This window comes from Falco biarmicus, chromosome W (assembly GCF_023638135.1).
Source record: "Falco biarmicus isolate bFalBia1 chromosome W, bFalBia1.pri, whole genome shotgun sequence".
In the NCBI taxonomy this organism is placed as follows: Eukaryota; Metazoa; Chordata; class Aves; order Falconiformes; family Falconidae; genus Falco; species Falco biarmicus.
The window spans coordinates 18,672,746-18,696,800 of record NC_079310.1 but is presented as its reverse complement, the minus strand read 5'-3'; the positions used below and the strand labels follow the sequence as shown (position 1 = coordinate 18,696,800).

The window sequence follows — 24,055 nt, the reverse complement described above, 5'->3', positions numbered from 1 at the left end:
ATGTTTATACTAAGTCATGGACTTTTCAGTTTCTCAGGCCTTGCCAGCTAGAAGGCTGGAGGGGCACAAGGAATTGGGAGAGGACACAGCTAGGACAGTTGACCCAAACTAGCCAAAGAGGTATTCCATACCATGGGGCATCATGCTTGGTATATAAACCTGGAGGGTTGGCCAGGACAGGCAGATCATCGCTCAGGGACTGGCTGGGCATTGGTGGGCAGGTGGTGAGCAGTTGCATTGTGCACCATGTGTTTCTTTCTTCCTTTCCCTCTGGATGTTATTCTTTACCTCGCCCTTTTCATTATAACTGTTATTGTCATCATTGTTATTATTGTTCTTTCATTTTCATTCTATTTCAATTATTAAATTATTCTTATCTGAACCCTCGTGTTTTACATTCCTTTCCAACTCTCCTCCCCATCCCTCTGGGTGACAGGGGTGTGAGCGAGTGGCTGCATGGTACTTAATTACCAGCTAGGGTTAAACCATGATAGGTAGGTTTTCCATTCTACCTCCTCGTGTCCTCTCCATGGTCCCAAAGGTAAAACCACAGGGTACCCTGTGGTGTGTATCTCCTGTATTCTCCCTCCCAAGCAGAAGGGCACTTGCTGTTAATAGCTGAGGTGTGGGTCTGTACAGGTAGGAAGTAGGATATATCTTTATCAAGTTACTGGACAAGCCTCTCCACAGCTGAGATGAGGGAGGAAGAGATGTTATCTTCATAGTCCTGGAGATGGTGAATCACTTCATCCACCGTTGGTAGTACATTGTCTTTCTAGGTCATTATTGCCAATGAGTTGGCATATGACGATGGTATGCTCTGTACAAATTTCCCCCACATGGGTTGTGTGCATAGGACTTTGAGATCCGTGGGTAACTGTGTGTTGTTCTGGTCATAATAAATCATCTCTTTCATGGCTAATTACCTCAGATACTGGATATTTCTCTCTATTGCAATCTGTTTGCCAGGGCGACACGTAATATCCTCCTTGAATATTTCCTTCACACTTGATGGGAGTCGCCTCCAGAGGCTGAGGACTTGCGTCCCTTCTCCAATTGCCTTGTCAGTACCCCCTTCTTTAGAAAGTGATCCCAGCTGCTTGGCTTCCCTGACCTTTAATTTCCAACTATTAGCCACATTGTCTCAACATTGAAGCAACCAGGTGACAATGTCCTTACCTGGATGGTGGGCAAAATCTTTCTGCATATCCCACAGCTCATTCAGGGATAGGGATTGAGTGGTTACCTCTTGTTCTGCCTCTTCCTCCTGTTCCTGTGATGGCCCTGCCTCATCCTCCTTTACTAAGTGGGCTGGTTTTCATGTCCATTTCTTCTTTATAGGGGCAACTGATACCAACACAGGTTGGTCTTCTGCATCACCAACCACAGGGGCTGGAGTAGCCACAGTTAGTTCCTAATTTCTCAACCAGATCCTAAAACTCAAAATCCCATTCAGTATTCCTAGCAATAGGATCAGAACCTGCACTATGCTATTTCCAACATCCAAAATATATTCAGAATTTCCAAAAGTTTTAAATGCCTCAGTAATTAGCCCTGAGGAGAAGGGGAAGGTGTAGGCCCCAGCCATACGTTGGTTCTCTGAAAAGGAAAATCCAAGGATGCAATAATTAATAATCCCCACCCGGAACACAGGTGATGGCAATGCTGAGTACAGACACCAGGTTAGTTTCACGACCAGCGACGCTATCATATCATAAACCAGCACCATAGAGTACAACACAATGATAACTTCAGTCCAGGCCCAAAGGACAATAAACAAAACAACAGGGAACACATACTACAAGTAAAGTACATAACACAACCCTGAGATCATGAGCAGCAAGTTTGAGAGCAAAGCACTTTGGCCAGTGATTGTTAAACCAATACAATGAATGCTTAAACCAAAATTGTTATAACACACTCTAGTCAGAACTGTTGTTATCTCAACTCTTCGTGCCACACCTTGGTTGACAAAAAGGACTGTTGTGGTTTAACCCCATCAGATAACTAAGTACCACGCAGCTACTCACTCACTCACTCACACACACTCACACTCACACACACACACACACTTACTCTCACACACACACACACACAGACACACACAGACACACACACAGACACACAGACACACACACACACAGACACAGACACAGACACACACACACACACAGACACACACACACAGACACACAGACACACACACACACTCCCCACACCCACCCACCCCCCCCAGGGACCAGAATCGGAATGGAATGTAAAACCTGAGGGTTGAGATAAGAACAAATTAATAATTCAAATAAACCCAATAATAACAATTATAATGAAAAGGAGGAAGAAGGGGAGAGAAATAAAATCCAAAGGGAAGGGGAAGAAAAAAACCACAACCTTAAGTGATGCACAATACAGTTGCTCACCACCCACTGACCAATGCCCAGTCAGGCCCTGAGCAGCAACTGGCAGGCCCTAGACAACTCCCCCCAGTTTATATACTGAGCATGACAATCCATGTTATGGAATATCCCTTTGGCCAGTTCAGGTCAACTGCCCTGGCTGCGTCCCCCGCCAGTTCTTGAGCCCCTCTCCAGCCTTCTTGCTGGCAAGACCTGAGAAACTACCAAGTCTTTAACTTAGCATAAACATTACCTAGCAACAACTAAAAACATCATTAGGTTATCAACATTATTTTCACACCAAATCCCAAACACAGCACTGCACCAGCTACTAAGAAGAAAATTAACTCTATCCCAGCTGAAACCAGGACAGTGATAAAAAGATGACCAGGAAAAATGTGGTCCCTCTCCAGAAGGAAACAGGAGACCTGATTACCCAGGACATGGAGAAAGCTGAGGTACTCAATGACTTCTTTGCCTCGGTCTTCACCAGGAAGTACTCCAGCCACACTGCCCAAGTCACAGAAGGCAAAGGCAGGGACTGGGAGAATGAAGAACTGCCCGCTGTTGGAAAAGATCAGGTTTGAGACCATCTAAGGAACCTGAAGGCGCACAAGTCCAGGGCACCTGATGAGATGCATCCACAGGTGCCAAGGGAACTAAGCTAAGCTTCTATCCATCATGTTTGAGAAGTCATGGCAGTCCGGTGAAGTTCCCATGGATTGGAAAAGGGTAAACATAACCCCCATTTTTAAAAAGGGAAAAAAGGAAGACCCGGGAACCTACAGGACAGTCAGTCTCACCTCAGTACCCAGCAAGACCATGGAGCAGATCCTCCTGGAAACTATGCAAAGGCACATGGAAAACAAGGAGGTGACTGGTGACAGCCAACGTGGCTTCACCAAGAGCAAGTCATGCCTGACAAATTTGGTGGCCTTCTACAACGGGGTTACAGTGCTGATGGATGAGGGAAGAGCAACTGACCTCATCTACCTGGGACTTGTGCAAAGCTTTCGACATGGTCCTGCACAACATCCTTGTCTCTAAACCGGAAAGACATGGGTGGACCACTCTGTGGGTAAGGAATTGGCTGGATAGTCACACTCAAAGAATTGCCGTCAACGGCTCAATAGCCAAGTGGAGATTGGTGACAAGTGGATGGAAGGGATACCATGCAGAGGGACCTTGACAAGCTTGAGAGGTGGGCCCATGCAAACCTAGTGAAGTTCAACAAGGCCAAGTGCAAGGTCTTGTACCTGGGTCAGGGCAACCCCAGTATCAATAACAGCTGGGTGGAGAATGGATTGAGAGCAGCCCTGAGGAGGACGACTTGGGGGTGCTGGTGGACAAGAAGCTCAGCATGGCCCAACAATGTGTGCTTGCAGCCCAGAAAGCCAACTGAATCCTGGGCTGCATCAAAAGAAACATGACCAGCAGGTCAAGGGAGGCGATTCTCCCCTTCTATTCTATTCTCATGAGACCTCGCCTGGAGTACTGCGTTCAGCTCTGGAGCTCCCAACATAAGGAAGACATGGACCTGGTGGAGCAAGTCCAGAGGAGAGCCACAAAGATGATCAGAGGGCTGGAGTACCTCTCCTGTGAGGAAAGGCTGAGAGAGTTGGGGTTCTTCAGCCTGGAGAAGAGAAGGCTCTGGGGAGACCTTATAGGAGCCTTCCAGTACCTAAAGGGAGCCTACAAGAAAGATGGGGACAGACTTTTTAGTAGGGCCTGTAGCGACAGGACAAGAGGGAATGGCTTTAAGCTAAAAGAGGGTAGATTTAGATTAGATATAAGGAAGAAATTCGTTACTGTGAGGGTGGTGAGACACTGGAACAGGTTGCCCAGAGAAGCTGTGGATGCCCCCTCCCTGAAAGTGTTCAAGGCCAGGTTGGATGGGGCTTTGAGCAACCTGGGCTAGTGGAAGGTGCCCCTGCCCATGGAAGGGGGGCTGGAACTAGATGATCTTTAAGGTCCCTTTCAACTCAAACCCATATTCTATGATTCATTGTCCAAAGCACACAACAGCCTCTTGGTCCAAGAACTTCCATACAAGAAGTTAACATGTCTCTTTCTTCAGGCAAGGATGTGACCTCCATCTGTGGAAGGCTCCAAAGACCTCACAAAGCTTCATGGAAATTTACCTACTCTCATGGTTTAACCCTAGCTGGCAACTAAGCACCATGCAGCCACTCACTCCCCTCAATTGGATGCGGGAGAGAATGGGAAGAGTAAATGTGAGAACTCATGGGTTGAGATAGACAGTTTAACAGGCAAATCAGAAGTCACACAACCAAAGCAAACCAAAGAATTCATTCACTACTTCCCATCGGCAGGTAGTTGTTCAACCATCTCCAGGAAAGCAGGGCTCCATCATGCGTAACTTATTTGGGAAGACAAATGCCATAAATCTGAACATCCCCTCCTTCCTCCAGCTTTATAGGCCAAGCATGACATCATATGATATTGAATATCCCTTTGGTCAGTTGGGGTCAGCTGTCCCATCTGTGTCCCCTTCCCAACTTCTTGCGCATCCCCAGCCTACTTGCTGGTGGGATGGGGCGAGAAGCAGAGGCGGCCTTGACTGTGTAAGCACTGCTCAGCAAGAACAAAAACATCCCTGTGTTAACACTGTTTTAGCACAAATCCAAACCAGAGCCCCATGCTTGCTACTGTGAAGAAAATTAACTCTACCCCAGCCAAAACCAGCATACCTACTCAGTCAAGATGAATGCTTCAGAATACCAAAAGCACAAATAAAAACACTTAAAAACTATTGTTATAGACTCAATTAGTTTTAAAAATGTTGTGATGCTAAACAGTGTTATCTAGGCAGTGCTTTTTTAAAAAATTCATTGCTATAACTTTTTCAAAAATATTGCATTAAAAAAAGCACACATTTGATGAACTCATGTTTGAATAGAAGCAGCTCCAAATTTAAACTTACCATTTTTTAACAGTTTTGGGTTTAGTTTTTGCCTTCAGTTTCAGAAAAAAACGTGTTCTGAAAAAGTTCAGAAAATAACTCATTTCTTTAGCTGCACATTTCCCTCTCCTCATCTTTTCACAAGGTGTATCACAAGCTTGCAATTTTATAGTCCTGACAGAGACTTTATCTCTTTTCAACAGGTGCTCAGACTACAGAGCAGTCTCAGCTTGATAATCTAGGAATCTAACAAAGTCTAGTAAGAAATGCATCCAAGCATGAACTTCACAAGTGCATTTTCAAAAGCTGCAAGTGGAGCATGTTAAAAAAAATGAGTTGCAAAATTCCTTAGTGACCACAGAAAAAAAAAATAATTTGTTTTCCGCAAAACACAAAATTAAAATACCAATGCATGAACAATTTTATTGCAGAAATGGGGAAAAGAGGTAGATGTGTTCCAAAAGATGGAAAGATGCTTTAGAATACAAATAATAGAGGAAATGCAAAGGGGGCTGTAGGTCTCAGGTAAGGAATGACAAATGGAAAGCAGAGGAAACAGCAGAGCTCCATGAGGCCATTTCACATTGAAATAGCTAGCAAAAAGCTTCTAAGATTACATAAAATCAACACAAGCAGACATCAAAATTTTATTGCGATATGCAACTTAAGTTTCAATTTCAAGTAGTTAATTGTTATGGTTGCCTCAATCTCAAGCTTATATTAATATATGTAATATATTCGTCTCTCCCTCCGATATATTGTGTGATATTTTAGTGAACGGAACTTAGGTCTTTTCATCCTTAAGATGAAATGGACTTTATTTTCAACAGCCTGAAAGTTATTCTGAAACATTAGCCTATTACTGAAAGCAGAAAACACTGAAATTCTTAAGTTGTGAAACAGTTCTTTAGATAGCTACTCTCTATACAACACTAGTAACAGGGTTATGTGAAAATCTTACAATTTCTTTACTTCAGCAGTTTTTACCTTATTAACTTCTGCCCGAGTGAACTAATATCTAATGGTACTCTTCTAGACATGCTGGCCAAGGAGGCATACATTGTGCTTCTTATTTAGCCTTATGAAATAAACCTGGAGATTTCCAAGAACATGTCTGCATTGCACCAACTTTTGCAGTTTTACAGCAAACTCTATTCACCTTTAGGATTATAGAGCCCACCTCCTTCCAAAGGACAATAATGTTTTTAAAAACTTGCCTCTTCAACCCAACCTCGGTTCCTACCTCATTTGCCACCCTGTCAATAATGAACATATGGATTCATTCAAAGCAAAAAGTACATTGAAAGCCAAATTAAGCAGATGTTACAAACATTTTTGTTCAATGAAGCACCATACCAAGGCAACAGCTGTGTCACCAAGTTCTCAGCCTTTAAGTTATCCTCATGACTAATGGCACGTACCTCTGCTCACAAGACAGCACAATTTAAGCTTCCTTGATAAACCATCACTGAACCAAGTAACATTTATTTCAGTTCTTCAGCAGGTGTCCTCACATTTTTACATAACAATATTGAGTATAACAAGCTTGATTCACAACAGGAAAAACATTGCCTGTCAGATTGCTCTTCCATATGTAGTCACCAGAGCTACAGTTAAAGGTGAATCCTACCAATAGAATGGATGGCAGCAAATGGAAAATAGGTAGGACACTGACCCTGTATCCAAACTGTGTATCTTCCCTTTGAGCCAAGGTCATTTCTGATCCTGTGGCTATAAACTGCTAAACTAATCAAAATTACTTGAAGAAAAACCTGTTTGGTTCAAGGCTACAATCAGTTAATCCACTCCCTACAGATCAGTCACAGCAAGCATACAAAATCCAAATATCCTTCCTAAAGAAGCCTACACTATGACCAATGATAGAAATAAAAAAAAAAAAAAAAAGCTTTCACACATTGAATGTATGGTTACATTTATTGTCAGATCAAAAAGAAACTCCACTCAAAAGATAATCAGCCATTTTCTTAGTAGCAACTTATCAGGCACTTCTCTTTGGTGTTTGAAAGTGTGTTTGTATCTGCTGCTTCCATATTCACATGACACTTGTTCTTCTATCATAATGAAAAACTTCTATCCCTCTGGGCTAACATAAGCAGCCACCCACCCACAAACATGGGCCATAAGTCCATAAGAGATGATTTTCAAATTTACAGATTACAACACTTGCAAGAAACAAATTATGAAAATGGCTATTTAAGAAAAAATAAGTTTTAGTGCAGCTAAATTTCTATTAAAAACAACACTATGTCAACAGAAGTCTTGATTTATTTCCAAGTGCTCAAACTGTTATTACACATATGCCATTTAACTACTTTTTATTTGAACATTAAGGTAATTACAGTTGGAGGGCACATATTTCCAGTGGCGCCTCTGCAGTAAATACCACCAGAACAAAACATGAAACATTCCACATGGTTAACAATATGACATTTGAGTTACCAGAATTACAATAATAATTTTTTTTGCTAACAAATCACATTAGTACATAACTGGGGCATTTCCTTTAACAGAAATATCAAACTTAGTACTGTATGCTTAACTTCAATATGAACATCTCTACATAAGAGCAACATTGTACATGACAGTGATTCAGCACACATATGGTGCTTTGGCAGCTCTAACTGATGTATTTTTCCTCCTAAGCTCTAGAATAGGTTTATTTTATAAAACATATTGCTAATATGTCAAGCATAAATATCAACAATCAAATTCATCTTTCGTTTGCCACTTCAATGGGAAAGGGAGCAGTGTTTATCTCACATTACACAGTCTTTTCATACATGCAGTTTTCTTCCATGGACGCTTCTACATGTACCTTAACTACCATTTTGTCCGCAAGAAATTTTTTTTTATAAAAAAAAAATGTTAATTTTCTTTTCAAATTAGAAAGACTACAGCCATAGACAACTACATGACAAATCACTACCAACTATTTATTTCAAAATAACATTAATGTGCCACATTTTTATCACGTAACCAGCACATCAGTCACCCAAGGTGCAATGAATTATCTCGAAATTAAACATGTCCCATTTTGAGTTCATCTGTGAAACTGACTAGTTTATTAGTTACCTTTTTTGTAGGACATTCATGCAGACATTAAGACTGATTCAGGTAAAATATATATTTTATCATTATTACAGGCAGAAATAACTGGCAGACGGAAAATATTTTTAAAAACACAAGCTAAGTAAAATGAAACTGCTAAGTTTTCTCAAGTAATTATCACAAATTCAGCAAGGCTGTTATCTATAAGAGGAACTAATAGTTCTTGTTCAAAGATATGTTAACCATCTCTACCATCAGTTTCCACAAGATAACTAATCACTACATTAAAACTTTTTTCCCCTTACTCCCCCAAAATGAATGAATTTAATTCTCCACCTTCCTGAATACAATATATTGTACTCTGATACATAACTGCCATCCAATGACCTACTACCACAGTAATCTAAGTGAGGACAATGTTCCCTTTATTGTGATAACCATGCACTTTAAAAGTAGCTCTTTGAAAGCTGAGGTAAAATGGGTGAAATCTGGTTGCAAATTTTCAGATTTAAAGGAGAAGGAAAAAAAAAACCCCACATACATACTGCAAATTGAAATCAACACCTAGAATTTGTTGATAGTGATCTGAAGCAATTTATTTCATTCACTCATCTGAAAATTTTAGCAGATATGTTTATTCTATTTGGTCCAAATATCTCTACATGCTATTAAGAGTCACTCAAAAAAGAATGTTGTGCCCAAAAATGCAGCTCCTACCACAAAAGATCTCTTCACCCTTTTATTCACCTTCAAGCAGAGTTCTTAAAACCTCATATTTCCTGAGCTATACAAAAACATCTTAATTTTATTTGAAATATGCCAACAATAGATAAGTCAAAGAGCAGGTGGAGGCATTCTGACATAACATTTAAATTAATATATAGTTAATTTGATGAAGTCACCCTTCAATATCCATTTGTATTTAATTATAAACTCTGCAGCACAGGAACAATCTGTATGGCACTTAGCAGAACAGGACTTCCATGCATGTCTGCAACAATCACATTAATATATTCCAAAATTAAACAAATAGTAAATCCTTTATTTAAAATTTAAAAAATACATTAAATTTAACATCAAATGGGAAAGTTACAGCCAAGCCATTAAGCTGTACATTCACTAGTGTCTTGAAATGTCAGTTTTCATGAAGTTGTTTCATCTTTTTTCAATTAACTATATTAAGTCAGAAAATAAACTTCTCCAATTCTGCTAACATACATTTCTTCACTGTAGTTATTATGTATCAGCTAACTTCGATCTTTCATTGTTAACTTCTGTACTGGTGAACCCTTTATCTCTCCAAAGTTCTATTCAATCATCATATTCTCCCTTCTTCATTCCATAGTTTGTGACACCTACCAAACAGCCCTTCAACCAGGGCAGCATCTAGTCTAATAGATCTTCCACTGGACAGAAGCTTGTCTTACCAGAGTAGTACACTGGTAAGAAGCAAAGGTCTCTAGAGTCATGATCCACTATGTACCAGCACTCCATTGTAAGCACAAAGTATTTTCTGTAGATAAAAAGAGTTGTGGACATGTAAGCCACACAAGACAAGCAAACTTAAATGGTTTGGGTAGGCGGTGCAGAAGCATGGTAGACAGATATTTTGGCTGAAGCAATTTTAACCCTGTTTGGCTGTTTAACAGGTGTTACAGCCTAGTTTAAGCACTGTTGTTTACACAATACTCTCTAACGAACAAAAGCCCTACAAAGACAGGTTAACTGTTCTTTTCTATAAGCTAACTAGTCAGTATGTGTTCAAAAATTAATTTAATGCAAAACTTGAAAAAGGTACCTAATAACCACATTTGGAGCTTTTAAATATTACTCTACTCTGAAGTATATGTCTATTACTATAAAAGTTTTTGCATCACATTCTAAAATCTAGGGTCCAAGAATGAAGGCTAATTGTATTTTCTAAGTCAAGCAGATTATAGAAAAATGGGAAGAAATAGCACGTGGCTTGTGTTCAAGTGTTACTGTTTAGCATAACACTTCATGCAAGTAATGCAAAAAGTCTATATACTCAGGACTGTTTACATATGAATAAATATGGTAAATTAGCAAATAGTGTTTAAGATTACCTACAAAAATGTGTTTGACCAGGTATTCACTGTTTGTATCAAGTCTTAAAGCAGAAATCTGCCAGGGTAATACAGTATGAAATAAAAGAAAAAAAATTAAGTGGAGACATTTTAATAAATTGCCTCAGAAAACAAATTCATATTTACAGTTACTAAACTGAAACTAAAAAAAGACTAAAGCTATTGATGGCGTTACTGGCAAAAACCTTCAAAAGGCCCTAAATAATAAGTAAAGCATAGGTATTTATTTAATACCATGAGGTGAAAGCAACACCTTTCTTTTTAGTAAAGTATACACAAATAGCCTCACTTAGAATACACTTTTAATGCACATTAAAAAAAGTATTCATCTTAGAAATAGTTTTGCAATCCAAATATACAATAGCTTGGAAAACAATATTTTAGAAAACAAAAGCCAATGTAAAAAGACCACTTAAAAGAACTAAAATGATAAAGGTTTCTGTATGGCTCTGTATTTACAGTTTTCTTACTGCATCATCAATATCAGAAATCTGTTCCTTCAGCTGGTTCCACTGTTCTGGATTTAAAGAAATACCTGAAATGCATTAAAAAGAAATACTTAGGAAGAGAATTGTAGCGCAGGACCTTGTATAATTACTGTCAAGGCTGGTTTCATACACAAAGTCTATGTCACAACTATTAATATTTAAGCTATCTCAAGTGTAACAACCATCTCAATTACAAAGTTAAAACTACTCATTTGGAACACTTCAGTTTAACTTTAGACCTTAGCTTATCTCTGGACAAGTTAAACTTATTTTCTCAGTAAGTGCAGTATAACAAATTTATTCACAAGCGTTAGGCTAAACACAGGAAGTGAAATACAGCTCTGGCCTTGATAGAAGGCAGCACAAAACAAATGTAGGAAATCAATCTTATTCCTGTTGGCTCCTAAAAGCCATACCTCTGCAGACTGAACTTCAATGCACTTTTAAAGTACCATAATTCTGGGTTTTTTTTTCCCCTCTCCTGTTTCTTAAAGCACTTTGAATAACATATAGTATAAAGTAACATTTTGGAGAGACTATTTCACTCCCTAGCACTCAAACCAACATGGAAGTTATTTTTTCACTTCAAGTTCACTATAGCCTCTAGTGACATTCAAATCAATAATTATTCAGTGCCCCACAACCCATCTCCTCAGTTCTAAATTTGTACTTCCTCAAGTTCAAGCCCAGGTATGCTTCCTTCATGCTTTAGTCTTATCATTCTTCCCCTAAAATCTCTATACCAACTCTATGCAAGTACAGACTCACAGGCCTACCTCTCATACTCTCTTCAGCAAGGCTCTTCTACTATTTACCCCCACTCTCCCCCCTCAGTGATCAGGCTTCCTTCATTGCTTTCGCCCTGTAGGTGGAGCAGGACCTGAAAACAGGTGAAATTTTGAATTCCATTTTTGGGGCTCATGACCTTTTTTTCTTCTATCATCACTGCCTTATCAGAGCACCACTTATCAGAGCAGTGAACAGTCTGCATAGAGCTATTCTAAGCAGTCTTCCACTATTCTTTAGAGGGCAGGTTTCTTTTGAAAACAGGTCAGTCAGGTGTGCTAACCATTATTAGGGGACCAAATGACATCAAGATGCCTCTGAACAACATCTCAGATAAACTGCATGCAGTTTAGACCTGCTGTCAGAAACAATCCAACACAACAATTCTAAACTGTTGGACATTTTTTTTCCTATGTTTTATGACACAATTTCAACTGTTCATAATTATTTTAGGATAGCTAGATAAGGGGCTTATAAGTGCATCAATGGAACATAAGATTCACATACTGTATCAGATTATTATTCATTTTATCCTAATAAAATTCAGATCCTTTTGCCACATTGATAAGCATTTCTATCAGCATCATGTAATCTTTGTCACTTGGCATACCCATCAGGTTTCATTGTAGTTTACCATTCAAACTGCATATACTTTTGATATCCACCTCAAAACACAGCAGTTTGGATGTGTTGCTGCTACTTAAAAAAAGATTGCTTCAACTTTTAATGACTTCAAACCAATACATTTTTCTGTACAGCACCAGTGTACCTGTTCATACAAACCCATTCTCAGTGGTTATTTAAGAGCTGTTGAAAGTGTTTCTCAAAGCTTTCCAAACATTTATTTGCTCCTGGACACACTAGGAGAATGTAACAAACCTCATGGTGGTTCTACATTAAATGTCTTCAGTCTCCATGACAGGAAGTTTAACACTTACCTCTTTCCTTGGTGCAATAGGAAAACTGATTACAAGTAAGTTTTACCAACATAAGCAACATGACATTAAGGAAAGCACTACTACTGCAACTATTCTCACATCCCTATCTTGCGGGTGGCAAAGTTCTGAAAATGGTTTAGTGAAGGCATGCCTTAAAAAAATAGGTATGGGAGCAGCAATTAAAAGGTACAATGGCTTATGCTGTGTTGCACAATACCAGAACTTGACCACTTGAGGCATTTTCACCTGAACTAAGAATCTTGAAATATTTTTTACAAAATTATTCACATTAAACATTTTAATTATTTTAATCTAAAATTTGATAGAAATTGAAGATCATCATTGTTTTAAAGAAATTAACATCTTACTACAAATTAATTACTTAAATATTTTCATTGACTTGAAATAAGAATTCAAACTATAATAAAAGCAAGAAATAGAGTTAAGTTAATGGGAAAATGTACAGCATGTATATAAGTCCCATACCAAATTTGCTTGTATTTCATACTTTGTTTTCCATAAATCATGGGGGATCCATTTAGGAAAACAGACTCAGACCAACAAAACTACTTTGCCTTTTGTTCATAATCTACAGATAAAACTAATCATTTGTCAAAATATCAATTATGAAAAAGGAAAATTATTATTATAAAAAGACCATGTAGCAACAAAGTATAAAAATCTGATACATAAAGTTCTCCAGGAAACTGCAGATGATGTTTTAATACAAAAGAACATGAAGCAGAACAATACCTTTTCTGCCAGGTTTCATTTCACCTTCTTGATCCATCCAATATTCTCTAATATCAATTAAGACTTTCCCTTTAAAGTCACGAACACTGACATACCTCATTTTGCCAATCTGTTAAAACACATATAAAAATTTTTTTAGATATTTTACATATTACAGTATTCACTTTTCTCAGCAGTATCAGACTTGGACATGTGACATTGCACACCACAGCTTATTTTAGACACCAGAGAAACAACTAGATCAAGAGCTTAATCCAGAGTAATCAGTAGATAAATAAGTAATGACAATATAAATGGATGAACAACTTAAAACCAGCTGAGCATTCAATGCAAAAGTGGCTCTCCTAGAATAAACACACCTATATTCTTAACAAGTTTACCTCTTACAAAACCCACTAATTTACTGGGTTTTGAAATAAAATTTTGCCTCTACTATAACCATCTTTGTTAGTAACAGTTAGTAAACAGGGAAGAGGGAACTGTCCTCAAATCCAAATTAGTCCATTCCATATGTACAGAAATCAAATTAGATATTCACATAAGATAAGTACAATTTCTAGAGGGGGTTGTTTGGGATTTTTCCCTTCCTCCTTCTCCTTCCCCCTTCCCCCCCCCCCTTTTTTTTTTAACACAGTAAATACAGGTGGAAACAAAAGTAAACCACCAACTGTCTCAAGCCTGCTCCCAAGTCCTCATGGCACTTTACTGCAAGCATGGTTAAGACTATTGTACTGTATCAGATGGGGGGGGGGGGGCGCGGCGGTGGCAGACATCCAAATCCTTTAAGTTTACCAGCATATAGCACAGTATGAAATTACTTTGGAATTTTGTAGTTTCACACCACAGTGGCTTAAGTGAATTATGAGGGCTTCTTTTTTCTTAAGACAAGGAGGGAAAACAAAGGGGAGGGGAGGAGAAACAACAGGCACATTGACAACTACACATTACACTATATATTTAGGCTTTACCCTGTTTTTCCAAATTTGTTAAAAAACCCTATTAATTCACATAAATTCAAAGTATAATGTGAATTTAAGAATCAGAAATTAAATAATAAAAACACAATTCATGTAAGAAATTCTTAGTATTCTCTATGAACCTTCCGGATACACTTTATAAAGAACGAACACATTATAAAGTAAACAATTTTTAAAATAGAATATTCCTTCCTGATAAAACATTAGTTTTAGTTTTCAATTTCCTTAATTTATGCATCTTGCACTTTTACATAATTTAACAGGGGGCCAAACATCTTACTAGCATTAAGTCTGACCAGAAAGCATGAACTACTCTCCAATCAACTAAAATATTCTACAGAGTTAAGTCATAAAAGCTATTATTTCACAAAATATATATAAACAAGTATGCTGTTTGCTTAAGGTAATTTTTCTTCTTATGCAGATCATGCTAAATTAACTCTAATTTTTTTAAAACAATTGAGACATCTTTAGATACTATAAGTCTGAAGCTGTTGTTTTCCTACTTCAAAGCATTCTTTATAAATGAACAAGTTTATAAGACAGTATTTTCAGACTGATTTATTAAATACTTTTACAGTACTACAAATTTAACATTCAAAAATAAGGTATGATGTCACAGTAGCTGAGTTGTTTCAGACTAAATTTGGACTTTAGGCATGGTACCATCAGCACTGCTGGCAAAGGATATCCTAAATAGCCTACACAAACAATTATTGGTTTCACCCTGTAATGCTTCAGTAACTTTTAAGGTCACCTATAAACCAGCTTCAAGTAGTAGTACTCCATAACATCTTTTTTTTTTCCCTCAGGTCTATCAAAGAATATTAGTGCATTGACAAGTAATTCCAGATTTGCTCTAAGAAATAAAATCTGATACAACATAGCAGATTATTGCTGTGAATACAGTAAAAGAGTTCACAATTTGAATATTAAAGATAAAAGACTACACATCTTAATTCAATTACGGTAAGGCAAGGGGCAATAATACAAAGTACACATCATTTAGTCAGTAAGTTTACCTTAAAGGTAAACAGTTCCACATGAAAATGCTGAAATTAAGGTAGGTTTTACACCACTGTCTAAATTTCAGCTGAATGCTCACATTTTATTTTGAATGTTTAGTTGAACTCTATGCAGAACAGTGGCCACTGTTAAAAGCTTTAAATAGGCTTCTAAAGTACAGTTTAAAAGCCTCAACCAAAACATCAATTTACTTAAGTAAATCTACGTTTCTTGAAGTTCAGTTATCTGCAATTCTGGCATCGAGTTGTTTCTAAACAATTTTTGTTCATGCAGCAGCTGATAGTCCTAGAATAATTTCACTGATCTAAGACACCTTTGTATCTCCATAACCACATTAGTGTTCCAAGGGCTGTATTAATTTAAAGCAGGTTAGTTACTGCAGTTCAACCTTCACAGACAAGTTCATATGCTTTTTATTAAATATCACAGCTCCTTAAATATACTATTCTATTGAATTAAATCAGAATACATTAAAAACATTATTTCTAGGTTTCCATTTCTTAGAATAAGATGCACTGAACTGAACCTAGGTTTCTTTCACAGCTATGCAACTGACTTCCTGTATGAGTTTCAGCAACCATCATCCTCACCAATTTTCCTCCGATTTCCATTTTGCCTTGATTAAACTGTATACGCGATGTGGAAGTAGAAACAGCAAAAAAAGCATCCTTCTTAGCTGATAACTATATGTATATCATTAGAAGAAGCACAATAAGCTAATACAAACTCCTAGAATAGAGTCCTGTTGACAGCTGAGATCTGCAACACAGCAAATTAATTCTGAAACTTAGATGATCAGCGATGCATTTCACAGTCAATCACCTTCCAGAGCATCACAAACATTTATCTGCTTTCAGGAGCCTATAATCAGTAAAGACATTACAATGGGAAACTGAAGAACTTCTTTCTCACAAGTCAAAAAAGCAAATTCGACCCAAACAAAAAAAAAAAAAAGGTGGATGACAACACAACAGGGGACACAGGACACACACAGCAACCGGCAAACTATTTTTCAAGTATAGTTTCTCTGAAATGCCTGATCACATCATGTGGTTCCACTCTGAATAGTCATTAATACCATACTCTGACAGCATAAACAAACCTTAGCCAAATCAGGCATAGGTAGATGACAAGATTTGTCAAACTAACCAAATCAAATGATACAGAACTCACATTGGCTGAAAGCCAGACGGCAATCTAATGTATCAACACTAAACCCTTCCACATTAACATGAATAATGCTTGTCCTTAGGGCCTCTAGTAATACATCACAAACGGGAGTAAGAAATTCCTGCACCCCAACTGTGTCCAAATCCTTTAATAAATTATAAAGAATACAAGGCTACCTATAAAACCTAAAAGAGCCAAGACACGTAAATAAATAAAATACACTGTCTCTTATACTGAATTCCCTCCTACTTAGAATTATTCTATTCTTCATAGTTAGTTTCAAGAATACCTTGAACACCAGCATTATTTTCAAACAAAAATAATAAAACATAGATGTGGATAACTGGCTAGCTGAAAAGGGTCACATAGACATAGTCCAGCTGGCTGGACAAAAATGCACATCGCTCTCAGCTTATCTGAAGTAAAGCAAAATACACTGTCTTTGGCTGTCCTTGTTACACAGTAACAGGAAGATTTCGGTGGGAAAAGAATGTTGCAGGTGGGAACAGATAACTATAGAAGAGAAACTAGGGGCGGGCTTGGTATTTAGGCAACTAACCAATAATGAGCTTAACTTTTGTAATATGTATGAGCTAATTATAACAAGGCATAAAAGGTGACTGTAAGAGACAATAAACGAAGTCTGCTGATCACTCATATTGAGTGACTGTGTCTTCCCTCCGTCGCGACAAATGGCGCCCGAACAGGGACCCTAGAGAGGGCTGAACCTGCGAGCCACGGTTCGACGGAGATTCGACGGAGATTCGACGGAGATTCGACGGAGATTCGACGGAGATTCGACGGAGATTCGACGGAGATTCGACGGAGATTCGACGGAGATTCGACGGAGATTCGACGGAGATTCGACGGAGATTCGGGGTACCGGTGCTGAAAGCAGCGCAGGAGGCGGAAGGGCACAGTCCCCGCGCCCGGGAGCACCTACAGAGGGTCCCGCCGGCCACGCGTCGCCGAAGTCTCGCAAAGGCTGCAACAGCGCTGACGACGGTATGGAGAGACAAGCGACGTACGATTCGCTCATATGCTTTTTAGAAAAGCTGAGCGTTCAGGACATAGATTGTAAAAAGGAATTCCTCGGGTTATTAGCGTATGGGATAGCGTCCGTGACCCCCGCGGCAACGGCGACGCGCGGCGCGCGGCCCGGCAGGCCCCTTCCCGGCCGCGGTTTCTCTCCAAGGCGGCACCATCCCCCCCCCTCCGATCGGCGCCATGGCGATGCAAGCGGCCAAGCGAGCTGACATCCGGCTGCCCCCAGAGGTCAGTCGGACCCTTTATATTCGGAACCTGCCGTATAAAATCACAGCGGAGGAAATGTATGATATGTTTGGGAAATACGGACCTAGTCGACAAATCAGAGTTGGAAACACTCCTGAAACAAGAGGAACAGCTTAAGCTTCTCAAGGAAAAATACGGAATTGATTACAAACCCACCAAAAAAAGTGCTTCAGATGTCCCCTACAAGAAATGGGTTTCTGCCTTGAACTAGCAAACATCTCTGTGTTTAACGAGAAGCCTTTTTGCCTTGATGGAGATAATTTATGCTGTATTCTGTATTTATGCTGTATTCTGAATGTGGAAATTGGTTGGGACTAGGAGGCTGGCTTAAAGGCATTTTGCAAACGGGATTATTATTTTTGATCATTATTGTAATAATAGTTTTTTGATCAAAACCAGCCAAAATTATTTGTAAGCATTAGGCATATCTGAAGAGAATGCCTTTATTTGAATCAGCAGTTAAGGTGTAGTTTAGTCTGATGCTGTGGTTTTATCTGCTTCTGGTGAATTTTTGAAGTGATGAAATCAGAGATACAAGGTATACTAAGAGTTATGAGGTAATAAGGTAATAATCTAAGTAAGGGTGCTGTCTTTTATATCTACAAGTGCAACATGCTTTTATGTAGCAGAGAGAAACTTTAACAATAATGTTGCTTGAGCGAGATGTGCATGTGACAACTTGGGAAAAGGGATATCACAACTGGAGTGCAACAGTGTTTCTACGTCTGGCAGAGTGAAATCTTTCAAGACCTGAGTTTAGACAGTCTAAAATAAATTGTTAGTATTCAGAAAACCCATCTTAGGCCTCTTTTGCTTACATAGTGTTATGGAAGTCAACTGCTATTGTAGAGAATTAATGATTTTTTAATACATATTAACAAATACTACTATTTTAACTTGAGGCAGTTGAGTGAGAAATACTCACGTGTAGCATTTGAGGGAATGTCAGCATAAATCGCACTTACAGTAAGACTGCATTTTTAATTACTGTACTCGTTAAGATTCGATGATGCCATAAGGCTAAGGCCTTTTATCACAGATTGGTTCTGAACTAAAAGGTGTGTGCACATGTAGATATGCACATTTGTGTTATTTTCCTTAATTGGCTACAAAATAATATAATTAGGTTGGGGACTAGATCTTGGGAATTTGTCTATTATACTTCTGTTTGTTAAGGAACGTGCATAACATACAGCACCCATGTAGGCTTGGCTTGTGGCACAGTTGTCAAATTTAGCATAGACATTCAGACAGATAAGCAACGTACTCTTCTTGTGTGTATCACCTACAAGCCATTATGGCTTAGTGTGTAAATCTGTATGTAACTATTGAAAAATCCCCTTATGAATGTATATAGCTTAGAACTAATTTTTCCCCTTTGTTAATTCTTTGATATCAATGAGGTATTCTTCAGAAAATGTATGGACTGGTTGGTTGCATAAGGGCAGTTGTTATTTGGACAGAAAATTGTTAATGGTCAGGGATTTTCCACTAAAATATTTGCAAATATTCCTAGTCAAACATCAGTTTGGTTTCTTTTGGGGTTTTGAGCTTGCATTATTCCATGTTCAGAACTTTAAAATTACCTTTGAAGTTTTTAAACTTTGTATATCACTGGAACAGAAAGAGCATCTATATTAAAGCTTCAAGCTAACTTTATTTTTCAGGTATTTCTGGAATTATACTTCTGAACTGAGATTTTATAAGTTGGCTGTGTATTTTCCTGTGTTAAAACGCTGTTATTGAAAATGGTCAACCAGGCCTATGTCGCCCAAAATAAAAACGGGGGAATTGTGGATAACTGGCTAGCTGAAAAAGGTCTCATAGACATAGTCCAGCTGGCTGGACAAAAATGCACATCGCTCTCAGCTTATCTGAAGTAAAGCAAAATACACTGTCTTTGGCTGTCCTTGTTACACAATAACAGGAAGATTTCGGTGGGAAAAGAATGTTGCAGGTGGGAACAGATAACTACAGAAGAGAAATAAGGGGCGGGCTTGGTATTTAGGCAACTAACCAATAATGAGCTTAACTTTTGTAATATTTATGAGCTATTTATAAGAAGGCATAAAAGGTGACTGTAAGAGACAATAAACGAAGTCTGCTGATCACTCATATTGAGTGACTGTGTCTTCCCTCCGTCGCAACACATAGATCTTTATGGAAGTGCTAAATCTTCTGAACGCAGTAGTCACAATGAGCTCAATACTAAGGGAAGTTGTATATTTTAAGTACACAGCCCAAAGGTGTATTAACAGAAAACCACTAAGTTTCACATCATTTGCTGCTACTTCCACATACAGCATGGATGCTACAAAACTTCTGACTATACTATGAATGCTTTACAGCCTGATTTCCATCAACTGAAGCCACTTTAAGGTTGTACTGCAAAGTCACTTGCACAAAGATCATTTTACTACCATGGGGAAGCAGAAAGGAAAGTTTCTAGTATTACCAATAGTCCTAGATCAAACAAAACCATACCCAAAAAATTATGCAACTAGATCTTCTAGCATGCTCCTGGGGGGGGTGGGGTGGGAAGAGAGGAAGTATCCTCAGACCTACAGTGCTATTTCTACACTGAAACAGTTGCATTTTAGTTAACGCACATAAGCTGATGTACCATAAAAAAAACCCACAATGCTTCACATAACACAACGAGCAATCTAAAAGACTTATTGTTGAGTAACTAAAAGGCAGGCAGAAACTAAGGAACACTGATTGTTTAGGTCAAGGTGATATTGAAACATTTTTCTGTATTATACTCAACACTGGAAGAATCCTGCTCTTATCAGACTAATGAGCCCTCCGCTGTCTGTTTTTAGTAACTTTTTATTATCTTCAGTCAAAAAGGTTGAAAGAAAACAGAGCACACAAATACTTTTGCTTTTATTTGAGAGGGTGGTTGGTTTTTAGCTTGCTTTCTTTCATTGGAAGAACATTAAAAGTTTTAACCATTTTCCCTAAGGCTGGAATTTCTGAACCTATTACAAACATAGCATAAAGCCTGTATGTTGGTTTTTTTGAGTTCTAACTGCAGTTCACCTCATTAGATGTAGAAGATACTATCTCATTTTCCCTGCATGAATCAAAGCATGCCCCAACAGAACTAAAAATATTATATTATTCCTTCAATGGGAAATCCAGGCATTGATACCTAGTGTCTTAAACTGAAGCTGTCTCTCCAACTATACATGAACGGGAAAGAAGAAATTGATACTGTAATACAGGACAGTTATTTTTAATGTATCAGTTAAGCAGGTCTTCATTTTTTTGCACAGCTACAACCCAAAAACATTTCTTATGCTTTACTCTGTGTTGGGACCATCTTATTAGGCATCTCTCCCATACCCTCTTCTCAAACTTAAGAATCCAAGTCTCTAAGAATTTAAATTCCTTTCCTATCTCCTGCCCCTTTCAAGCCAGCTAGTCACAGATATTTAGTAAGTCATGATCCACACCCCTAAAACAGGTAATGCTGAGCTACGCATATTCTTGCGCAGCTTTCAGCAGACATTGTTACTGCCTCAGCTAACCCCAGGAATTCCAATATCCTGAATTCATAAATGCTTCTTGCTACTGAAAAATGTACATTCATCCCATCTTAAAAATAAGGACAACATAAAAAATAACAATCTTTTTTGGATGTTCAGCGAGAAAAATTTGCATCATAAAAGAACAAGCAAAATTTATTCCAAGAGAACATCTTGTAAGACAGAAGCCAAGTTGCCCTTGACCTAGTTAAACAGGAATGAAGATTCCATGCTTTGGTTTCCAAGATCCTTTCTTTCAAGGGGCCTGATTAAAAAAACATTTCCATGTAGAGACCATCCTGATGTAATATTTACAGTATATTCATGGCAAGTGCTGTATTTACAAACAAAATGACTAACCAGAGAGTTACCATGGGCAAAGACATGAGGGTTAGGATAAACTGTCACAACTCAGATTCTTTTATTCTACTGAAACCTGACAACACTTTTTCTGAGCATCTCATCTGCATGCTAGCATCATAATCCCCTTTGGCCAAGGCTTCAGGAAACCAAGCACTATGCTATCAAGATATTCAGATAGCCACATAAAATTTATACTGAATATGATGTAAATTGTTACCTTAACTAGGCTCTAAGAGTCATCAATTTTACCTGAAACATATTCTCATCTCTGTTATTGCTTTGCTTAGAAGAAGCTGCACCTTTTGAACTTTCACCAGTCTTTTGTTTCTTTACAGGCTTTTCTGGAGCTGCTTGCTTTTTCCGCTTTGCCTTGGAACAAGAATTAAAAAAAAAAAAAAAAAAAAAGAGAGAAATACATGAACCACAAATCATTTTATAAATTCCAAAAAAGTTTATGTTAGAGGTCACAAACTACTACTACACAATACACATTATCACCTTCCTTCTGTGAAGGCAGGAATCCAATACTGTATATTTAGACTAAATTTTTTTTAAAAAAAAATATCTTCAAATGAGCCTATTTCTGTTCCCAGTGAGGTTTGCCATAACATTTTGGCTTTAAAAAGAATTATATATCAAAATACACTTCAAAAAGCCTATTCTTTTTACGCAGTAATATTATCAATGTGGCTCAGTAGTTTTAATTAAAACTTTAAAGTCGGATGGAAGTTTCACCTTCCTTTCCACTGAGTGCAATGAAAAATGCAGGACAGCCAACAACACTTCTAAAAAAAGAAAAAAAAATAGGTGAGAGAGTCATAATGAAGAAAGGATATGGAAATAAAATCCAACAGGAGCTTGGCTTTTTGTGTTTGTTTGTTGTTTTGGGTTTTTTTTTAAATTGGAGTCCAATCTCTGTCGATAGCATGATAAATTAAATGCGTTTTTAAAGCATTCAGATAATATCACCTGTAAATCAATTACTTTGCTAGCAGATGCTACAAAGTTACATTTCTACTAATGATTATATAGTAATCATGCCCACCCTAAGGAAGGAGTAATACAAAGATACTAAAAATTAGTTTCACCTGCTAGAATCATATTGTAGATAACCTCTTTTAAAGACAAACAGTTCCAACAAATATAGGAGGTTGTCATAGAAAAAGAAAAAAACCCAAAAAACCCAAAACCAAACAAACAACCTTACTGCCCACTGAAGCAGACTGTTAAGACTATGTCTTTTTAGGAATATGTTTCCCTAACAACAACAACAAAAAAAAAATAACCACCTGGCCATTTTCTCTTGTATTAAGATTTGACAAAACACATAATTTAAGTGCAACCACATCACATTTGAACCAATTCAGTGAAGCAGACCAAGTTTCTTTGCATCCTGCACTAGAAGACCTGATTGTCTGCATTACCCCCTAGCATTTCTGAAAAAGTAAGTTCACTGATGTATTCAATTTTTGTTTGTAACTACTGGTACATCTATACAAACTTATAAATTAAATAGCTATTAAAAATATGTAACACTAAATTTACGCATTTTAAACAGTCAACGTTAAAATTATCAACTCTAAGACATTCCAGTTGGCTCAGCTTTTAAGTGAGAAACTATCAGATAATATTACAGTAAACGTAAGAATCTGAAACAGAACAAGACATGTGAACAAGATAAGCAAGTGGCACGTGGATGACAGGGCAAGCAGAGGTTTTTGTTTTGTACTTGCAAGTAATCCAGATACCAAAATGAAGGGGAGCAGGGGAGTGTCCTCAAAATTAATCCAAATTCTTGCCACCAGAGGCAGCTTATACAGAAGCCTTGTATCACTTGCCACAAAGCAGCAAAGAATTCCAGGAAGCTTGTGGCTACATACAAAAAAATCCTGAAGCAAGCATAATACAAATAAAGAAAAAGTTTACTGCAAAGCAAAAAGCATCCACCCCAAACCCTAATCTTGGGGGGGGGGGGGGGGGGGGGTTTTGTTGAATTTTGTTGTTGTTTTGGGATTAGAAGGGCAGTTTGGGGATTTAAGTGTCTAATAAATCATACAGAATGACATGGATTTTGTGACATAATGCTCATCTAATTCCTCTAGCACCAGCCTGAAATATAAGAGTTAATACAGTAGTTATAAACTGCATATAATGTTCACCTTTTTGTCAACTTCACTATCTGAGTCACTAGCAGATGAGCTTGAAGACACAAGTTCCTTTGACTTAGGCATTCTA

At 38.0% G+C, this 24,055-nt stretch overlaps 1 protein-coding gene across 4 annotated transcripts in view; it reads right to left on the bottom strand.

The window, feature by feature from the left end:
• Positions 1-7,584: 7,584 nt before the first annotated feature.
• Positions 7,585-24,055, bottom strand: part of LOC130141992 (activated RNA polymerase II transcriptional coactivator p15) — an 18,322-nt gene continuing 1,851 nt past the window's right edge. For 3 of the 4 annotated variants that reach the window (XM_056323395.1, XM_056323394.1, XM_056323393.1), the window contains exons 2-5: positions 23,980-24,052; positions 22,070-22,189; positions 13,459-13,567; positions 7,585-11,028 (exon numbers count right to left, since the gene is read on the bottom strand). In XM_056323395.1, the coding sequence (XP_056179370.1) occupies positions 10,949-11,028; positions 13,459-13,567; positions 22,070-22,189; positions 23,980-24,051 (381 nt within the window). In that variant the 5' untranslated portion in view covers position 24,052 and the 3' untranslated portion in view covers positions 7,585-10,948. Of the gene's footprint in view, positions 11,029-11,757; positions 11,862-13,458; positions 13,568-22,069; positions 22,190-23,979; positions 24,053-24,055 lie in introns of all 4 variants that reach the window. The other variant, XR_008819237.1, reaches the window with a different exon arrangement.